Below are 19,719 nucleotides of genomic sequence, written 5' to 3' on the forward strand. Positions count from 1 at the left end.
CGGCACGGCGCGCGCTCTGCACCGCACCGCGTGGAGGTTGCCCTTCTAGAAAAAACAAAAAAACCCAAACGCTTTTCCGGCGCCTTTGAGCCCATCAGTTGTTGCGTGTGTGTGTGTGCGTGTGTGTTTTGCGGCCCGGGCGACGCGTGTGGTGTCCCCCCGGGGCGTCGGGAGACTTGTTGATTCGAGCGACGGGATTTTTTGAAAGTCGGCGCTCGTTGTGCGCAGCATGGAGCGCGAGCTGACGGGCCGCTCGCGGACAGGATTCCCGCGCGGAGGCTTCCGCAGGTACGACTGAGCCGGAGGTGTGAACGGCTGGAGCTCATCGTCTCGTAAATCCGCTGCGTGTCCTCTAGTTTCAGCCCCCCAAAAAAACACATCTTTTTATTTTAATCCGAGGCCTCTTTTTTTCCCCCTCCTCCTCCTCCTCCTCGAATGCGAGAAGAAGAAAAAAAAAAGTAGTCCACTTTCCCGTTTTAAAGCGCGGGGTTTAGACAGCTCCCGTCTCTGCAGGGGCCGCAGGGTGGACGGGTTGGCGTCCCCGCCTGGTGCCTCCTGCACCACATCCTAATAAAGCTCCGGCCCGGCGAGAAGCCGCCGTCGGTTCTGGACCTTGTAAACAGTCCGCTGTGTGAGCGCCGTGCTGCGGGGCGCTCGGAGCGCATCGGCCGTGTTGTGCAGACGGAGCCCGACCCAGCGACGCTGCAGCTGGTCTGACTGACTCGCGGCACATCTGGATAAAAAAAAAATAAAGAAATAAAAAAAAACAAAAAAAAGTCGAATCGCAAAGCGGGACGTGAATACTTGACGCCTACCTGGCCAGCACTGGAATTACTATTGGTTTGATCCCGACTGCCCAAAGTGGATTACAGCTTGTAGCGGACTGAGCTCTCTGGTGAGTACTTCATTTAGGCCTCTCGGCCGAGTCCTTCTGCTCCTGCCACATTCACCCTTTGTTTTTCATGACTTTCTCTTTAATGGTTGTCATCTTTTGTCAACATGTTCTGGTGACAGATGTGCATGTGTGCAGCATTGACGAGAGCCACATGCCGAGCGACGTCGCGCGCCTTCACTGTAAAAAAAAAAAAAAAAGACGAAGAAGAAGAAGAAATAAAAAGTTTCCCACGTTACATTTATTTGCAACCCATCAATTTAAACTCACGTCCCGGGCCACTTTTTACCGTTGATCGCCTTCTCTATTAGCCAGGCGGCGTGCCGTGCTTGTCTGCTGGTCGCTGTCTCCCCCTGCTGGCCGCCAGGCGTCAGGACAGGATCGAGCTGTTCTGTTGGATGGCCGCACGTGTGCCCGGTGTGTCTGGCGGTTGCAGAAGATGTTCAGCATGTCGTCATAGGTCCTGCACAGCACGTCTGCCGTCTAAAGACCGGCTCGGTGACGTCACACCTCGGCGTCCTGGTCTTGGCTCAGCAAGTCGTGGTCCAGAGGAAAGCCGCGCCGCTTCCTGTTTCCCTCGTCTCCGTGTCGAGTCGGGGGGCTGATTGATAACCGATGAAAACGCGTCACATAAAATCATCTTTTAATTGATCCGCGTGTCGTCAGGTGGTGAAGGTCGGTTTAATAAGAATCCGGTTCCAGGCCCAGCTCGTCACAAACCCAAACGGCCCAGCTAGAACACCACCCAACTCATTGTAGAAACGTTGATTGACAGCCTTCGTCTCGGCTCGTGTGTGGATTAAAGTAAAATAAGCTAAGGGCAGCTGTTCACTTAGACGACACGTTTCACTGTGCCGGTCCAGGTTTCTCTGTGCTGGTCCAGGTTTCTCTGCGCCGGTCCAGGTTTCTCTGTGCCGGTCCAGGTTTCTCTGTGCCAGTCCAGGTTTCTCTGCACTGGTGCAGGTTTCTCTGTGCCGGTCCAGGTTTCTCTGCACTGGTCCAGGTTTTTCTGTGCTGGTCCAGGTTTCTCTGTGCCGGTCCAGGTTTCTCTGCACTGGTCCAGGTTTTCCTGTGCTTGTCGAGGTTTCTCTGTACTGGTCCAGGTTTCTCTGTGCCGGTCCAGGTTTCTCTGCACTGGTCCAGGTTTCTCTGCGCCGGTCCAGGTTTCTCTGCACTGGTCCAGGTTTCTCTGCGCCGGTCCAGGTTTCTCTGCACTGGTCCAGGTTTCTCTGCGCCGGTCCAGGTTTCTCCGACGTCTCCTGCAGTTTTCCTTAATCACGTCTCCGTGTTTCCAGGCCGAGGCCGCGCGGCGTCGGCCGTCGCCCGTCTCGCCACTTCGGGTCAAACCCTTTCTCAGAGGTCACGGAGCGCGTGCCCGACGCCAGGGACGGGAGCGCGCCCCCACGCAAAAACGCTTAACTACGGGATGCGAGGTCTCGCGCCGGAGAGTGAGATGGACGTAAATAAATAAAGGGGAATAAAACCGCAGAAGAAGAAAGGTAAAGAACGACCGGCAGCACGCGCGGCCTGTGTAGGGGTTAACGTGCCAGCCTCACCTGAGGCACCGCGCGCACGCATAAAGCGCGCGCGTGCTGGGTGACGGCGAACTGGCCTCTCTGTAACGAGTTTTAACCAGAAACGCTTTAAAACGACCCAAGTGTTGGTGTTGGAAAATACGCGTCGAGACAAAGCGGATCCCCTCAGGCCCGATACGGAACCTGCTCAAAGAGCCGAACCCGGAGTCGACTCATCTAGTCACCACACAACGCGAGCGAGCAGATGATCCGGACTAATTAGTGCGCTCGCTCTACACGCTGCACGCGTACTCACGCGGGACTGGTTCTGCTGCTGTTCCGGACTCTTCACGTCCCCCTCGGGTTTGGTTGGCGGAGGCGTCGGCAGCCTCATCGGCACGTGCAGCGCTTGCCTTAATTCCACTAAAGAGCAAAGCGACGTAACGATGTTGAGGACTGACCGGAACTGACAAATTAAAGTCAAATAATTGTAGCCATTATTGCTTGAAAAGTAATTGTTTTTCATATAAATTAGGAATCATTTTGCAGAATATATATAAAAAAATGAATATGGATTAAAATATCACACGTTTATAATTTGTTGCACGTGAAGGAATGACGGCGCTCGTTACTTTTCACACGCGCAACGGAAAAGCAGCCGCGTCCCACTCGTTTCCCAATTAACTCGTTTCGTGCAAATTAAACAAGGCAGCGCGTGTACATATTAACAATAATAATTGTTATTAATTAATGATAATAGTAATCGAGGGATTTTGCACATTGGTGTGAAATTGTGATTTTCACAGTAAAACATGTTTAAATGTCGCCGTGTCAACACATGTGAGGGATTTTATTTTGAAGGGATTTTATCTTTTCATCAAACCCTTTAATATGTTAAATATGTAGCAGTGGTCCACAATGGGTATTGCTGAACTCATAACGACGCTGTGAGGGTAATGTTGCTGTAGTGATCAATTCAAATGGCTCTGCTCCCTCCTCTCCTCCTCCCCTCTCCTCCCCTCTCCTCTCCTCCCCTCCTCTCCTCCGGCTCGGAATAAAGTGAACGTCCGGTGGGAATGTGTCCGCTCGGGATGTTGGAAGCTCGTCGTGTCCATCAGTCTGATGTGACTCACACTCCTGCAAATGACTTTCCTCATCCGCAAGCACCGATGACTCACAACACACACACACACCCACACACACACCCCGTTATCCTCCACGCCTTTACGTGTGAGGACCGTCCTCAACTACATTCATTCACTACCCCCTTAATCTGAGCCGTCAGGACTACGTGCCGAGCCTTGACCTAATGCTAACCCCAACTTTAACCCTAAACCCAAGTCCTGGTCCTAAAACAGGCCCTTACAGAAGTGAGGACTTCCCAACATGTCCCAACTTTGCAAAAACGTCCCCACTCTTGTGGTTCAAAGCTGAAATTAGTCCTCACAAATATAGCTGAACAAGACACGCAACGCAGTCTCATACGTGTACACACACATATGTGGCATGAACAGACCTGTGTGTGGGTGTGTGTGTGTGTGTGTGTGTGTGTGTAAAATAATCTCTTTATTGTATTTCAGACCTTTGACATGTGTCTTCCTCTGGCACGCTGTGCAGATCAGTTAAATATGTGTGTTGCTGTGTGGGTAAAAACAAACCTCCACACACGCTGACCGGCTCCTGTGCTCTCTCTCTCTCTCTCTCTCCAGATCCGTGGCAGTATGAACCTGGGTGTGGGCTGTGTGTGCCGGGCTGCCCGCGTGCCCTCGGGCGTAGTGCTGGACTCCAGACACTGTGTCTTTGCCCTCACACTCTTTACTCTGCTAATGCGGGCGGTGGTGGAGGCCAACTCATGGTGGTACGTATCCCGGACCCTCCGCTGGTTTGGTGTGTGTGTGTGTGTGTGTGTGTGTGTGTGTGTGTGTGTGTGTGTGTGTGTGTGTGTGCGTCCTTTTGCGTGTTTAGAAGAACAGGCTAAGATAGACTTAAAGGTTTAGAGGGGCATTTCTGTGTTAGGAGAATTTGGGGGTGGCTCGCTTTAACCAGCGGATTGTGGTAACTGTTGGAGGCGATATAGAAAGGGAATATATAGAAGTAGTTTGACTATATGGAAGTATTTTGACCATATAGAAGTATTTTGACTATATAGAAGTATTTTGACCATATAGAAGTATTTTGACCATATGGAAGTATTTTGACCATATAGAAGTATTTTGACTATATAGAAGTATTTTGACCATATAGAAGTATTTTGACCATATGGAAGTATTTTGACTATATAGAAGTATTTTGACTATATAGAAGTATTTTGACCATATAGAAGTATTTTGACCATATGGAAGTATTTTGACTATATAGAAGTATTTTGACTATATAGAAGTATTTTGACCATATGGAAGTATTTTGACTATATAGAAGTATTTTGACTATATGGAAGTATTTTGACTATATAGAAGTATTTTGACTATATAGAAGTATTTTGACTATATGGAAGTATTTTGACTATATAGAAGTATTTTGACCATATAGAAGTATTTTGGAGAGAATATGAAAAGGCTCACAAATTAATAATACCTGGGCTGGTAGCAGCCACAAGCCTTATGAAAAGAGATAAAACACGTCAAGTAGAAGCTTCTGTGTTTGTTGTATTTATTGAAATCTTTTACCAAGTGCAGCTTTAGAGTTGTGTGTGTGCGCGCACACACATTTGTATGCCCATGCATGAGTGTGTGCGTGCACACACATTTGCATGGGCATACAAATGTGTGTGTGCGTTTGCTAAATGAGCTCAGTTTGAGTCTCCCTGCACACTGTAGGTGGTAACACAGCACGCAGACTGCAGCACATTAACTCTCGGGGACACCTCCTTTTTCTTAACGCTCCGTTTCAAAGTCAGCAGCGTTGTGCAGAACACGAGATGCTGCAGTTTCTCCGCCTGCGCCCAAAATGTGTGCAAAGCACCGCCACGTCTGTGTTTGTGTGTGTGTGTGTCTACATTAAACAGTGTTGGTCACACACATACACACGAGTTCTGATGGACTGCTTACCCATTCCCATACAAATACACACTTAAAACACAATTATAGCACTTAACTGTGTGTGTGTGTGTGTGTGTGTGTGCGTGTGCACTCGGTGGGGTACGAAGCCGAGGATGGAGACACGAGCGGCCCGCTGAAGACTCTTGATTTAAATCAGATATGTGATCGACTAGCGGTGGACCAAAGCCAGCGTCACGCCGTCGCTGCCGACAGCCGAATTCTGCCAAAATAACGGTTGTGGAGAATTTAAACCTTTTTTTTTTTTTTTTTTTAATTTGACAAGAAAATTATTGCTCCGCACTTCAGTTTATTTTGAGCCGACGCGAGCGTTAAGTCGGTTTCTCTCCGGCCGTGGGCCCGGCTAAAGAAGCGGCGTGTTGTTGCAGACCTTCTGGAGGGCCGGGCCGGGAGCGTTAAGTATAATATGAGTGTGTGTTTCAGTTTCCTCCCGGGGAGAGCGCACAGGTGTAAATGATTTAGGGTGTCACAGTGAGTGAGCCGCTGTCTGCTGGCGAGCGGGGTGGGGGTGGGTGGGGGGTGTCGAGGGGGGGGGGGCGTGTTTGTGTGTGTGTGTGTGTGTCTAAGTTTGCACATGTGCAAAAAAAAAAACAGTGCACGCACACACACACACACACACACACACACACACACACACACACACACTGTGTTCCCTTGTTGCTGAGTTTCCCCAGTCGATCAGGTTACACTGGGGGCTAATTGTCTCTCTCTTGGGGCTCAGGGATGGGCCGCTCTAATTGTCCTGTGGCCTGGAACCAGATGCTCGGTCTCTCTGTCCGTCTCTCTGTCCGTCTCTCTGTCTCTCTCTCTCTCCCTCGCTCGCTCGCTCTCTTTGTATATTTGAAGACCCGAAAAAACTCGCCATCTAAAAAAAAAACCGGACGGCACAAGAAGAGAAAACTCGTACGTGCCCGCTGCAGTTTCTGCAAGGTGACCGGCTGGACGCGTCGACCTCTGCTATTAAAATGGGAGGGAAAGGGAAAAAAAAAAAGACGCACTCCAAATATAAAACTGCTCATTGTTTGAATATCTCGTCAGATTTATTAGGTGCAACTGAAAGGACACGAGCAGTATCCCGGTTTGCACAACGGCTCGTACGGCAGAGTCGGACGTTAATGAAAATGAAATATGACATTAAAAAAAAAAATCACGGTAAATAATCAGAACTGAACAGATTCATCACAGGAAGTTGGTCGGTACAGTCTCGCACACACACACACACACACACACACAGTATATTTAAACGGGGCGGATTGTTGAGCTCCATTATTCTCGTTTGGCCTCCGCGAGCGGCGCGGATCCCGTTTCAGCGGCGGGCGTGTGTGTGTGTTCGGCGGGTGGAACTGGTCGTGAGGGACCGACGGTCAGGAAATACTTGCACTTCACAGAGGAGAGCGAGCCTGTCAGAAACTGATAGACGAGCTCGACTTTCGTTTTGCGTGTTGTGCTAGTCGGCCAAACTCCCCCTCTGAGAAACACAATATAGATCACGTACGTTCGAGCCCGACTCGCGCCTCTCCTGTTGTTTTTGCTTGCGGCTCTTCAGCGTTGCTCTTCGCTGCTGTTCTTTTACCGCCTTTACTTACATTTCCTCACCTGCATTATTTTTCCTCCCTCTTGCTCGTCTCCTCCTCCCCGCCCCCCCCCCCCGCCCCCTTCTTCCTCCAGGTCTCTAGCCATGAACCCTATGCTCATCCCAGAGGCCTACATCATCGGCGCCCAGCCTCTGTGCAGCCAGCTGGCGGGGCTCTCGCCGGGCCAGAAGAAGCTGTGCCAGCTCTACCAGGACCACATGCAGTACATCAGCGAGGGCGCCAAGACCAGCATCCGGGAGTGCCAGTACCAGTTCAGACACCGGCGCTGGAACTGCAGCACCGTGGACAACTCCTCCGTTTTTGGACAGGTCATGCATATCGGTAAGATGTGGGCCGGGAGACGCCGCTCCGTGAAGCACCGCTCACTCTTTATGTGCACACACACTCACACACACGGTTGTTATTTGGATTCTTTGTGTGTGTGTGTGTGTGTGTGTGTTTTCTTTATGTTTCTGTCTCTCTTTGTCTCCAGTGTATGGGGCTGCTGATTCTGAGCAGCTGTGTGGAGGGAATAGTTGGTGGGTGAGGTCGGTGGATAAATCACATGTGGCTTTGGCCTGCGAGACCAGCCTCCGACATGGTTTGGGGGTGGGGGGGTGGGGGTGTCTGCTTTTCCCTCAGATGAATGGGAGACAATCTCTCTCTCTCTCTCTCACTCTCTCACACACACACACACACACACACACACACACACACACTGCACTTGGGCTGCCCTGTATTTACAGCTAATGGGAGTGTAGTGAGTGTATGCACCGATACATCACCTTGTCAAAGATTATACTCTGCATTATATGTGTGTGTATACGTGTGCTCATATCTCACGTGGAAGGATCTAGTGCTTTACAGTCCTCTCCTAAGAGTAAATTCCAGCCTTGAGTCCTATCATTTTGACTTTTTTTTTTGGAACTGTGCTTTGGATGTTTGCCTTCGCTGCAGGGGCCAGTGTAAAGGTGGTTTAGCGTTGGCATTTATCAATCATAACTTTCCAGTCCAATTACACTCAAAGTACAGCTTGCCAGTGTTGGGCTGATGGCAGGGGCTGTTCTGGGCCTATCGGCTGTGCAGCGAAAACTCACACAAGCCCGTTATGTTAATACCACAAGTGGTAGCAGTTATCACTTGTGGTGTCAACATTACAGGCTTCCTCCAAAGTCCTTTCAGTAACAAAAACAGAGCCCGGTGTGTGCTTGTGTGAGTCTGTGCACATTTAATGCGTGTTTGTGTATATTTGTGCAAATCACAAACCTTTGTGTATATGCGTGTCGGGGGTGGGGGTGGGGGATACCTCGGTGTTTAAAAGGGGTTTGTGTTCAGGGTGTCCCGGATTGTCCCGTGAACAGATCGGTCTTCATAGAAACCTCGGCAACAACAGAGCTCCCATTCCTTCTCTCTCTCTCTCTCTCTCTCTCTCTCTGCGCCCCTCCCCACCCTCACCCCACATTTGTACCTGTGTCTCTCAGTCTGCTGGCCCAGGCCGCCACTGGTGATTTAGGGCTGAGCTCCGGGAGAGGGGAGTCGGAGCCCCCCTGCCCTGACTTGGCGAGCCTAGTGATGGGTGGGAGCAGGAGGAGCGGGGCCAGGGGGAGCACTGTAGGGGCTGGAGGAGGCGGCAGCGGCGTGGGAGACGACAGCTCGTCTGTCCACAGGTCCACTATTAGGCCAATCTCCTTTGGCTGGTTTTGAAGCCGGACTTAGACTAATAACCCCCTCACTCCACCCCACCCCACTCTTGTCGACCCCGCTGCAGCCGCCAGCGCTTCCCATCTGGACAGCGTTCAGACACCGCTTCTAATACGTCTCTTTAACTGTCTCCCCTCCTCTCCATCATTCTCTTCCTCCTTATAATCTATTTTTGTATGATTTTTGTCCCATTTCCCACTCTGCTTCCTTTTTTTAGCTTTAAGATTCAGTCGTATGAAAATCATGTTTTCCAATTTCACATTTTTCAACAGAAGGGTGGCTGATGTAAAGTTTCCCAAAATAGTAAAAAGAAAAGTCAGAAAATGTGACTAAAGCTCCTTGAGAAACTCTCCTCCTGGTTGTCGGCACAATTACACCGTTTCAGAAAACCAATCGCCTTCTGGTAACAAATGACATAATCTAATACTCCAATTTGATTGGACACTCAATGAATTATTATCAGTCTGCCAGTTGGTCTGTTTTGGAATAGTTGCCTAGCAACATCATGCTAGTTAGCGAGCTAGCTAGCTATCAATAAAGACTCTTGTGAACTTGACCCGCTGAGAAGTGTCTGTGTTGAGAGAGGCGGCACGAACCGTTATAACAAACCGGACGGATACTTCTAAAGATGAAGGACTGACTCTGCTAACATTATTACACTATAAACTTGTCTTGCTGAATTAAAATCACCGGGCTGAATCTGTAAAGCTGCTAGGAGGGAGCCCATGTTCACGTCCGTGTGACATCTACATGATAAATATTCACAAATCAGGGTGGAAGTTCTGCACTGGAGTCTATGGGAAATCTGCCGTGTCTCACACAGGTGCCAGAAGGTATCCTCCATGCCAAAATAGTGATGCTTTGTCAGTCGTGTCAGTATGTGACACCATGGGATGAGAATGTCTTGTACGAGTTCTGGATTTACACAGCGATGTGGACAAAAGTTGTTGCATTTAGCAGAACAACTTCACTGTCGCAAAAACTATTATTATACTACTGTATGTAGTGCTTGTTTTATTTGTGTTATACTACTGTATGTAGTGCTTGTTTTATTTGTGTTATACTACAGACTATTATTATACTACAGTATGTAGTGCTTGTTTTATTTGTGTTATACTACAGACTATTATTATACTACTGTATGTAGTGCTTGTTTTATTTGTGTTATACTACAGACTATTATATGCTACTGTATGTAGTGCTTGTTGCCGTTATTGGTCTTATGGTAATTGCTCGTTGTTTATCTGACGACTGCTGTAACGCACACGATGAATTTCCGAAAGCACGGTAAACAAGTCATTCAATCAGTCAGTCAAACGTCTCCGTTCAGCCTCTGGTAGCTGGTGCATTTGTTTTGTGGAGCGGAGTGAGAGATGTGGTGGTGTTTTGGAAGAACAGCTGTTTGCAAGATATACAGCCATGAGGTAACGTAGCTCTAATTGTGGCTGTGTATGCCGTCTGCTCGCCGTAAATCCTTCTGTCAGATTTCGTGGGGAATCCGACCTGCAGACAGGCAACTGGACTCGTTAAATAACAATATCTAATCTTCTCAACCATGGTGTTATTTGCTCATGTCAGTCATAGGGAACAGAATATAGCAGCAAAATTAAACTGATCCTGATAAATAACCAGTGAAAGACTCCTTATAGCATCTTTAATGTCTTCCTCTTGACTTATCTCTCTCTCTCTCTCTCTCTCTCTGCATATCTGTTATTGTCGTTGCAGTTGGCTCTCTATGGGTCTTCCTCGGCAGGTAAATGAGCTGTGCCTTTAGTTTGTTGTTATGGCCCCCTTCTTCACCATCATATGGACTTTATTTTTGCTTTATTTCCAGTGCTAGCTCTATCACCCCATCTCAAGTTCTCCTAAATTGAAGCCCATTTCGCCTGCTTTTTGTTTTTTTATGGAGAACGAGAAGTTAGGGATGGCAAGAGACACATTAGTGTGTGTAACGTTTGTGTAAAATGACCTCTCAGTCTCCAGAGGAAATGTCAGAAGGGGAAAAGGGGAAGAGGCGATGGGGGCTCACTATAGACAGAATCGACCATGACAGATACAGAGACGATGCTCGTCTCACCGGTCGTTTGGAAGAAGAAACTTGTTGAAGGAGATTTCTGTGACCCGTTTGTGTTGTGTCTCTCTGGCCACTTGTCAGTAATCATGTACAACTCTTGACTAGAAATATGATGTGACCTAAGCCTGACCCGTCTCCTACACCTTCATTTCACCACATGGCACAGAGAATCCAACAGCAACTTCACATGTGTATGACATACAACACTGAAGCCAACTGAGCAAGATTTGTCAAGACTTTGGGCGTCCGGGTGGCGTAGCGATCTGTTCTGTTGCCTACCAACACGGGGATCGCCCGTTCGAATCCCCACGTTAGACGGTCTGTAATAGGACCCAATTTCCCCTCAGGGATGAATAAAGTATTTCTGACTCTGGTTACCTCCGGCTTGGTCAGCGTCCCTACAGACACAATTGGCCGTGTCTGCGGGCGGGAAGCCAGATGTGGGGGTGTGTCTTGGTCGCTGCACTAGCGCCTCCTCTGGTCGATCAGGGCGCCTTTTCGGGGTGGAGGGGGAACTGGGGGGAACAGCGTGATCCTTCCACATGCTACGTCCCCCTGGTGAAACTCCTCACTGTCAGGTGAAAAGAAGCGGCTGGCGACTCCACATGTATGGGAGGCGTGTGGTAGTCTGCAGAGGTGGAAAAACCCGGTCCAGAAAGTAAAAACCCTAACCGTGTCTTTACTCCATCCATGTATTAAACCAGCTAATTTGGGAAACTAGTCAGTGCAATCTGATGGTTTAGTACATGGGTGGAGTAAAGACACAGTTAGGGTTTTTACTTTCTGGACCGGGTTTTTCCACCTCTGGTAGTCTGCAGCCCTCCCCGGATCGGCAGAGGGGGGTGGAGCAGCGACCGGGACGGCTCGGAAGAGTGGGGTAATTGGCTGGATACAATCGGGGAGAAACGGGGGGTTCGTCAAGACTTCACAGATAATTCAGTTTTGTCTTTTTAACAACACTGGTTTCATTTTCACCGTGTCGGCCATTGTTCACACATAACATTTTACTCACCTGCTTCATTTTGTAGATTTTGGACACGGGACCACCTCAGCTTTACAATGGTGTCTTATGGGACAGCTGAACACGAGCGTCAGACATGTCTCAGCAAGTCCAATTTAGCCCGATTATCTGAACCACGGATTTGGAAGTAAAAGTGAAAGTTGCTACTGGAAATGTCCCCTATTATCAGTGGTGGAGGACACTGCTGACCTTCAGCTTGCAGGAATGAGCAGCCTGCCCTTGCCGTAGGCATCCACGCATGCACGCGGGTTTCGTTTGTAGCGTACGTGGCTCACTTTCCACACGCTATCGTGTAAATCTGCTGCAGCAGCTGAACATTTATACAAATATTATGGGTGTAATTGGGTTGAGCTGGATTTGTTGAAACATGTCTGACAAGTCATGTTCAGTTGTCCCTTCATACATCATTGTAAAGCTGAGTCCGGCGGTGGTCCCGTGCCTACATTCTCCAAATAAAGCCCGCGGTTAGCTGATATCAATCAATATGACCCAGGCTGGAAAAGAAAACAGAATTATCCTTCAAATACTCCACATTTTGACAGCCTCTCTGAGCGACCTCTCCATCTCCGTGCTGCAACTGACACAGCCTGTGTGTGTGTGTGTGTGTTCGCAGGCAGCAGAGAGACCGCGTTCACTTACGCCATCGGCGCGGCAGGCATGGTGAACGCAGTGAGCCGCGCCTGCAGAGAGGGGGAGCTGTCCAGCTGTGGGTGCAGCCGTGCGGCTCGCCCCAAAGACCTGCCCCGGGACTGGCTATGGGGCGGCTGCGGCGACAACCTCAACTACGGCTACCGGTTCTCCAAGGAGTTTGTGGACGCCCGCGAGCGGGAGAAGGGCGTTACCAAAGGCACACCTGAGAGCGCCCGGGTGATGATGAATCTCCACAACAACGAGGCAGGACGGAGGGTAGGCTAGATGACCAGAAGTGTGCATGCACTTCACACACACAACACACACACACACCACAAATATACAGACTAACACAAACATACATATACACTATCACATATACACAGAGACAGAGTACACACACACCCAAATAGGAAACGTCCAGTGAGCGGATTCCTAATCTTTTTCTCAATAGCATTTCGTGAGACAAGTAGCGAAGACGGGAAAACACCAGACTGCGGTGTGTAGTCAGTGCCAGGGCAGTGAGTGATGGAAAACGCCAGACAGCATTTTGAAGTGAAAGAATCCAGGTCAATCAGTTTGAACGCTCTATCTGTTGATCATCTGTGAAACAGCTATGTCGCCCCCGCTCCACCCCACCCACCACTCCCGGGGCTTTGATCTGTGGGCGAGATGGGATCATGGGAGTCGGCTGGAGGAGTTTGTAGTCTGTTCCAATCGCCTTGAAACAGCCTCAAAGGAAACAGGCTGCCAGACGGCCACTGCCAGGCTACCCCTCTCTCAAGCTGGACGGCCGCGCGGACAGCGCTTTGTTGGGCTCGCTGTCGGAGACATGGGGAGGATCACGGGGTCCTCCCTATGACGTAGTGATGCCTATGAAGTCACTGGGGGGCATTGTGCAGATAGAAATGAGCGTATATACGTGTGTACACACACACACACACACACAGATTCTAATATTGGACTAGCTGGGAATAAGAACGACGTCTTGTAGACTTGAACTTCAGTTTACATGCACACTGTACAGAACTGTGTAAGTTATGCATGACGTTAATATTTTGAAGGGTACATGGCATTGAACTCACCGTGTTCAGGGTATTTATACCCATTTTAACTTACAGCCAGAAAACACAGTGGGAGAGCATTCTGGTGGCGAGTGTAGATCCCGTGCAGGGATTACATCTGTTGTCAGAGGGGATGATGTTAAAGAATAAAGCCTTGGGCATCCGGGTAGTGTGGCGGTCTATTCCGTTGCCTACCAACATGGGGATCGCGGGTGGGAAGCCGGATGTGGGTGTGTCCTGGTTGCTGCACTAGCGCCTCCTTTGGTTGGTCGGGGCGCCTGTTCAGGGGGGAGGGGAAACTGGGGGGAATAGCGTGACCCTCCCATGCGCTACGTCCCCCAGGTGAAACTCCTCGCTGTCAGGTGAAAAGAAGCGGCTGGCGACTCCACATGTATCGGGAGGAGACGTGGTAGTCTGCAGCCCCCCCAGATCAGCAGAGGGGGTGGAGCAGCGACAGGGAAGAGTGGGGTAATTGGCCGGATAAAAAATAAAAATAATAATGCCTTTATTCATTATTTTATTTCTTACAAGCTAGGTCTTATTTTGGCAGTTTTTTTTTTACCATTATGTATATTAGTTGTAACGTTTTACTCACCAGCTTCTTTTTCTAGATTTGGGTCGGGACCATCGCTGGACTCAGCTTTACAACGGTGTCTTATGGGACAACTGACCACGAGCGTCAGACTTGTTTCAATAAGCCAAATTTAACCTAATTATCCAGTTATCTAAACCGTATATTTGGAAGTGAAAATGAAAGTTGGAAGTTATCTAAAATGTCAAAAATTGTCAGTGGTGGATGACATCGCTGATCTACTTCCTGGTTCAACCTGCGGGAAGTAGCAGCCTGTCCTTACCATAGGTAATAGTAACCATCCAGATACTAGCCGGCCAGCACAACAGAGAAGTCATAGATGACGGACAATCATGGACACAGTCTGAGACACTAGGGGGGTTTGTTGTTGTTGAGTCCAGCAGTGGTCCAGTGTCCAAAATCTCCAAAACAATGCCGAAAACTACAAGTGATTAGTTCCCAGGTTATAAAAAAGATGGTATTATCTCTTAACATCTTGACTGTCTACCTGTTTCACTGACTGCCACGTTTCTCCTGTCTTGCAGATGGTGTCAGACCTCGCCCACGTGTCCTGCAAGTGCCACGGCGTGTCGGGCTCCTGCAGCCTGAAGACCTGCTGGCTGCAGCTGGCCGACTTCCGCAAGGTGGGCGACGCGCTAAAGGAGAAGTACGACAGCGCTGCCGCCATGAAGCTCAACACGCGGGGCAAGCTGGTGCAGATGCACAGCAAGTTCAACCCGCCAACCAGTCACGACCTGGTGTACATCGAGTCCAGCCCGGACTACTGCCTGTGGAACCACAGCACGGGCTCCCTGGGCACCGTGGGGCGCCTCTGCAACAAGACGTCCGAGGGCATGGACGGCTGCGAGCTCATGTGCTGCGGCCGCGGCTACGACCAGTACAAGGCCCAGATCGTGGAGCGCTGCCACTGCAAGTTCCACTGGTGCTGCTACGTCAAGTGCAAACGCTGCACCAAAATCGTAGACCAGTTCGTCTGCAAGTGAGGAGGAGGAGGAGGAAGAGAAGCGTTGTCTGTTTGTGAACGAGGGGCGCACTCGTCTTTTGAGTCTCTATGAGCAGAGGAACAAAGGAGTCGAACACAGAGAGAGAGAAAGGAAGAAAGAAAAAAAAACTATATAAATTATATTTATAGAGTTAAACAATTATACCGATGCAAAAAGACTCTTTGCTCCTTTTTTTAGTTTTCAAAAAGAAATCCTATGTCTGCAGAAACTGAGAGTATCGTGATATATTTATTTTGAGATTCTTTTTTAAAGGCCCAGTCATCAGCAGATCTTTTAACCCTGTAAGTGCCTAAAACACCCGACTGAACAATAGCAGCCACATTTTACTCCCCACATTTCTATTTCACAACGTACGTTGTCATTCGGCTAGTCAAGAGGATTGCGATGACTGTGAAATCGGACAGCGCCCCCTATCTTATGACAACAGGTTGAATTTGTGATGTAGTCAACAACGTGATTCCCGTTTTTGTTGTTTGAGAACTACTTGTAATGCAAAGAGTGTGTATGTGTGTGAGTGTGTGTGTGTGTGTATATATATGTGTGTGTGTGCGCGTGCGTGCGTACATGCTGCAGTCTTTAGTTGTGTTTTCATGAACCCACCCCCCAAAACTAGCCTTCCCGCCCTTTTCGTTAGTCGTTTATCGGTTGTGTAAGGTCCAACGTATACTGTTGCTCCGAACGGGGTCTTGGGTTAAGGTTAAGGTACGATGGGTTATATAGCTAGTGGGTTGTTTTGGGGGATTGGGCCCAGAAGCCTTTGCGCCCACCTGGTGCTGCGACAAGCCCCCCCCCCCCACCGTTATGCACTTTTGAGACACAGGCCCTAAACTCATCTGTACGCCTCTGTTCAGCTGTTCTTACGACAGTGCATCTTCAGCAAATATATCAATATTATAGTCAACATTCTTCTTTTCCATATTAATACAGATTATCCACTTAACATTATGCTATACTTAACAAGGTTTGAATATATATGGGCAAAGTTGTGGTTACGATAGAGGAATATTCCATGCTCTGTGTATATAGTACGTCTATCCAATCAGCCAGTGAATTGTATGTATTTATTTTCTTTTACCCAAACCCTCTCTAAGCTTCTAGGACGCAAAACAAAAACATTATAGATCAATATGTAGGTGGATGTTCCACTGGTTTTTTTTTTGTTGATTATTATTATTTTATTTTTTTTGGTCACACAAATTCGGCTCCTTGCTGTGTTTTTGTAAAGGGAAATGCACCTTATTGTTCCAAAACACCAATTCCTCCACCTTCACTCCCGTTCACCCACCCAACCCACCATCCAGGATTCACGTTTTTTTTTTCTTTCAAAGTCAGAGACGTCTAATACCACTCAGTTACTGCTCACTGTCCCTGTGATGAGTCAACACAATAAGCATTGTCAGTACCTGTCAGTCCAAACATGTGTATTTATAAGCTTCTCCCTGAATTTGAGGTTTGCTAAATGTGTTTTATAGCAGTTATTGTTATTTTTTAAAGATTGGATCAATGCTCTACTTTGTTTCAATAAATATCAAACGTAAAAACCAGCGCAGAAGTGTTTACACATATTTCATCAGACTGAAAGGACGGGTTCACCCTTTTTCTTTTTTTCCAATCAAGGCCTCGTTAAAATGTCGTTTAGGATTGTTAAAGACAAAAACACTGCTGATGCCTTCAGTACTGACACGTTTACCACTTCATGAATCTTCTGGCTGGGCTTCAACCCAGTCTAGCGGGTCGGTCGTTTCAGCCTTCAACCCATGATGCATCAACACGGGACGCTCAGAGTCCAGTCACACACAGCTTCATTTATAATCTGATTTCATTAGTTTATAATCTGATTTAATTAATCTGATTTATAATCTGATTTCATTAGTTTATAATCTGATTTAATTAATCTGATTTATAATCTGATTTCATTAGTTTATAATCTGATTTAATTAATATGATTTATAATCTGATTTCATTAGTTTATAATCTGGATTAATTAATTCATAATCTGGTTTAATTAATCTGAATAATCTGATTTGATTTGAACTTTTTACACTTGACATCTCAACCAACTGAGTTTCCACACTCAAATAGAAAGTCAGGTGTCCGTCCGACTGGCGTGGCGGTCTATTCCACTGCCGACCAACACGGAGATCGCCGGTTCGAATCCCCATGTTACCTCCGGCTTGGTCGGGCGTCCCTAAAGACACAATTGGCCGTGTCTGCAGGTGGGGAGCCGGATGTGGGTGTGTGTCCTGGTCGCTGCGCTAGCGCCCCCTCTGGTCGGTCGGGGAGCTTGTTTGGGGGGGGGAATAGCGTGATCCTCCCACGCATTACATCTGGTGAAACTCCTCACGGTCAGGTGAGAAGAAGCGGCCGGCAACTCCACATGTATGGGAGGAGGCATGTGGTAGTCTGCAGCCCTCCCCGGATTGGCAGAGGGGGTGGAGCAGCGACCGGGACGGCTCGGAAGGGTGGGGTAATTGGCCGGATACAACTGGGAAGAAAGGGGTTTTGTTTTTTTTATAATAAATAAATAGATAAGGCCTTCTACATTAGTCAGGTCCTTACAGACACCGCTGCTGATTTATAAAAAATATTTGGGAAACTAAAATGTATTGGTCTTAACTTGGTGCTAAGCGTGGTTTTCAGCTGACCTCTTCTAAGAAACATCTTAAAAAGGACTCGTGTTAGTGTGCCGTTGGGGAACGGAGAGATACCACGGTTTTTGAAGGTTTAACGTGTCATTTGTGATATGAGGCTATGCAAATAAAACGGACGATGGGTTTCCCCGTGGGACTGTGTGGAGAAGGAGGTGGACCGTGTTGAAGACTCAGCAAAGCTACCTTTCTTTTTTTGTCTGTGTGATTCTACAAGATGCCCAACACTTCAACTTAAAATCCAGGTTTTAAAAAAAAAAGTGAACCCATCCTTTAATGTTTGTCCTGGGTGGTAACGGACCCTTGTTTAATTGATTTCCATTTTCCAAACCCGTGGAAAACCCGAATCCCTTTCTTTCCTGCCTCGTCAATTTAAACAGCGGATCCATACGGTGATGCAGCTTTGTCTTTGCTCACCTTGCTCCAGCAGCAGTCGTCGTCTTCGTCCCTCCTCCGTCCCTGCTGTTCAGCCACGGCGGGTTCTGTGACAAAACAATAAGAAAAGTGTTAGACAATGTCCAACTCAGTTCGGCTGACAGCTGGTCTTCAGGCCCGGACTGACGCGGAGCACAGGAGGCTCGCTGGAGACCCTCTGGAAGATGGCCTGAAGCCCGGGTGACCCCGTGGGGGGGGGGGGGGGGGGGGGGGGGAGTCTGGTTGTGTTGTAGGGCAGCCGTCCACGCCACGTTGACGACGCCGGACCGGTTGATGCTACGACGAACCCCGCTGTGGCAGGGACACGGGACGACGGGGACTCGTGTAGACGCGTGGAACTGGACGGCGCCCGCCGAGGAGACGGCCAGGCCCCGCGTCTTGGTGGGGTGGGGGAGGGGGAGAGGCTGAGAAGATGTGGAAATGAGAAACCGGGATTACAGGAGGGCTGGATGAGAGAAGAGGAGCGGAATAAGGTGGAGGTTATGAGAGGAGGAGGCCCGAGGGAGAGAGGAGCAGAGAAAATGTGCTTTAAGGAAAAGTGGAGCGGTGGAAGGACTGCCGTTACTGTGTAAACGGTCCTGACATTGACTAATATTTACACTAGTAAAACGATACCGTCTTTAGGAGCACATCCCATATGTGACCCTGTCAATTGGCCCCTTGTGTGGATGTGTGTGTGTGTGTGTGTGTGTGTGTGTGTGCGTGTGCACCCCTGTTGAGATTTGTGGCCCTGGCACAAAATGTGTTACGTCATGACAAGTGTTTATATTTCTGATTGGTGTCACACGGGCCAGTGAGGGAAAAAGGTGGAGAGAAGGGGAGAGATACAAGGTCAGTAAGGACGGAAGGGGGACTGGAAGAGCAGGGAGGCAGGAGCCAGGAGGCAGGAGCGGGGAGGCAGGAGCCGGGAGGCAGGAGCAGGGAGGCAGGAGCGGGGAGGCAGGAGCAGGGAGGCAGGAGCAGGGAGGCAGGAGCAGGAGGCGGGAGCCGGGAGGCAGGCGCAGGGAGGCAGGAGCAGGAGCCGGGAGGCGGGAGCGGGGAGGCAGGAGCAGGGAGGCAGGAGCAGGGAGGCAGGAGCAGGAGGCGGGAGCCGGGAGGCAGGCGCAGGGAGGCAGGAGCCAGGAGCCGGGAGGCAGGCGCAGGGAGGCAGGAGCAGGAGGCGGGAGGCAGGAGCCAGGTGGCAGGCGCAGGGAGGCAGGAGCAGGAGGCGGGAGGCAGGAGCAGGGAGGCAGGCGCAGGGAGGCAGGAGCAGGAGGCGGGAGGCAGGAGCAGGGAGGCAGGAGCAGGAGCCGGGAGGCGGGAGGCAGGAGCCGGGAGGCAGGAGCAGGGAGGCAGGAGCAGGAGCCGGGAGGCAGGAGCAGGGAGGCAAGAGCAGGGAGGCAGGAGCAGGGAGAGCCGCACAGGGAGCGGGGCCGGCTACGGTTTTATACGGCTGACCTTACTGTCAACAGCAGTGGTTATATGGGTGTGAAGTCTCACGTGGGCGCTGGGCCTCGCAGTGTAAGGGCCCAACA

At 49.4% G+C, this 19,719-nt stretch overlaps 1 protein-coding gene across 1 annotated transcript; it reads left to right on the plus strand.

Annotated features, from left to right (window-relative positions):
* The first annotated feature begins 458 nt into the window (after positions 1 to 458).
* wnt5a (wingless-type MMTV integration site family, member 5a) lies at positions 459 to 15,280 on the plus strand. The gene is made up of 5 exons (XM_056302069.1): positions 459 to 895; positions 4,116 to 4,264; positions 7,131 to 7,378; positions 12,446 to 12,738; positions 14,643 to 15,280. Exons 2-5 carry the CDS (start codon positions 4,128 to 4,130, stop codon positions 15,099 to 15,101), a joined length of 1,137 nt encoding a protein of 378 aa, XP_056158044.1. The 5' UTR covers positions 459 to 895; positions 4,116 to 4,127; the 3' UTR covers positions 15,102 to 15,280.
* Positions 15,281 to 19,719: the final 4,439 nt, after the last annotated feature.

The sequence above is a fragment of the Lampris incognitus genome, unplaced genomic scaffold (genome assembly GCF_029633865.1).
Source record: "Lampris incognitus isolate fLamInc1 unplaced genomic scaffold, fLamInc1.hap2 scaffold_426, whole genome shotgun sequence".
In the NCBI taxonomy this organism is placed as follows: Eukaryota; Metazoa; Chordata; class Actinopteri; order Lampriformes; family Lampridae; genus Lampris; species Lampris incognitus.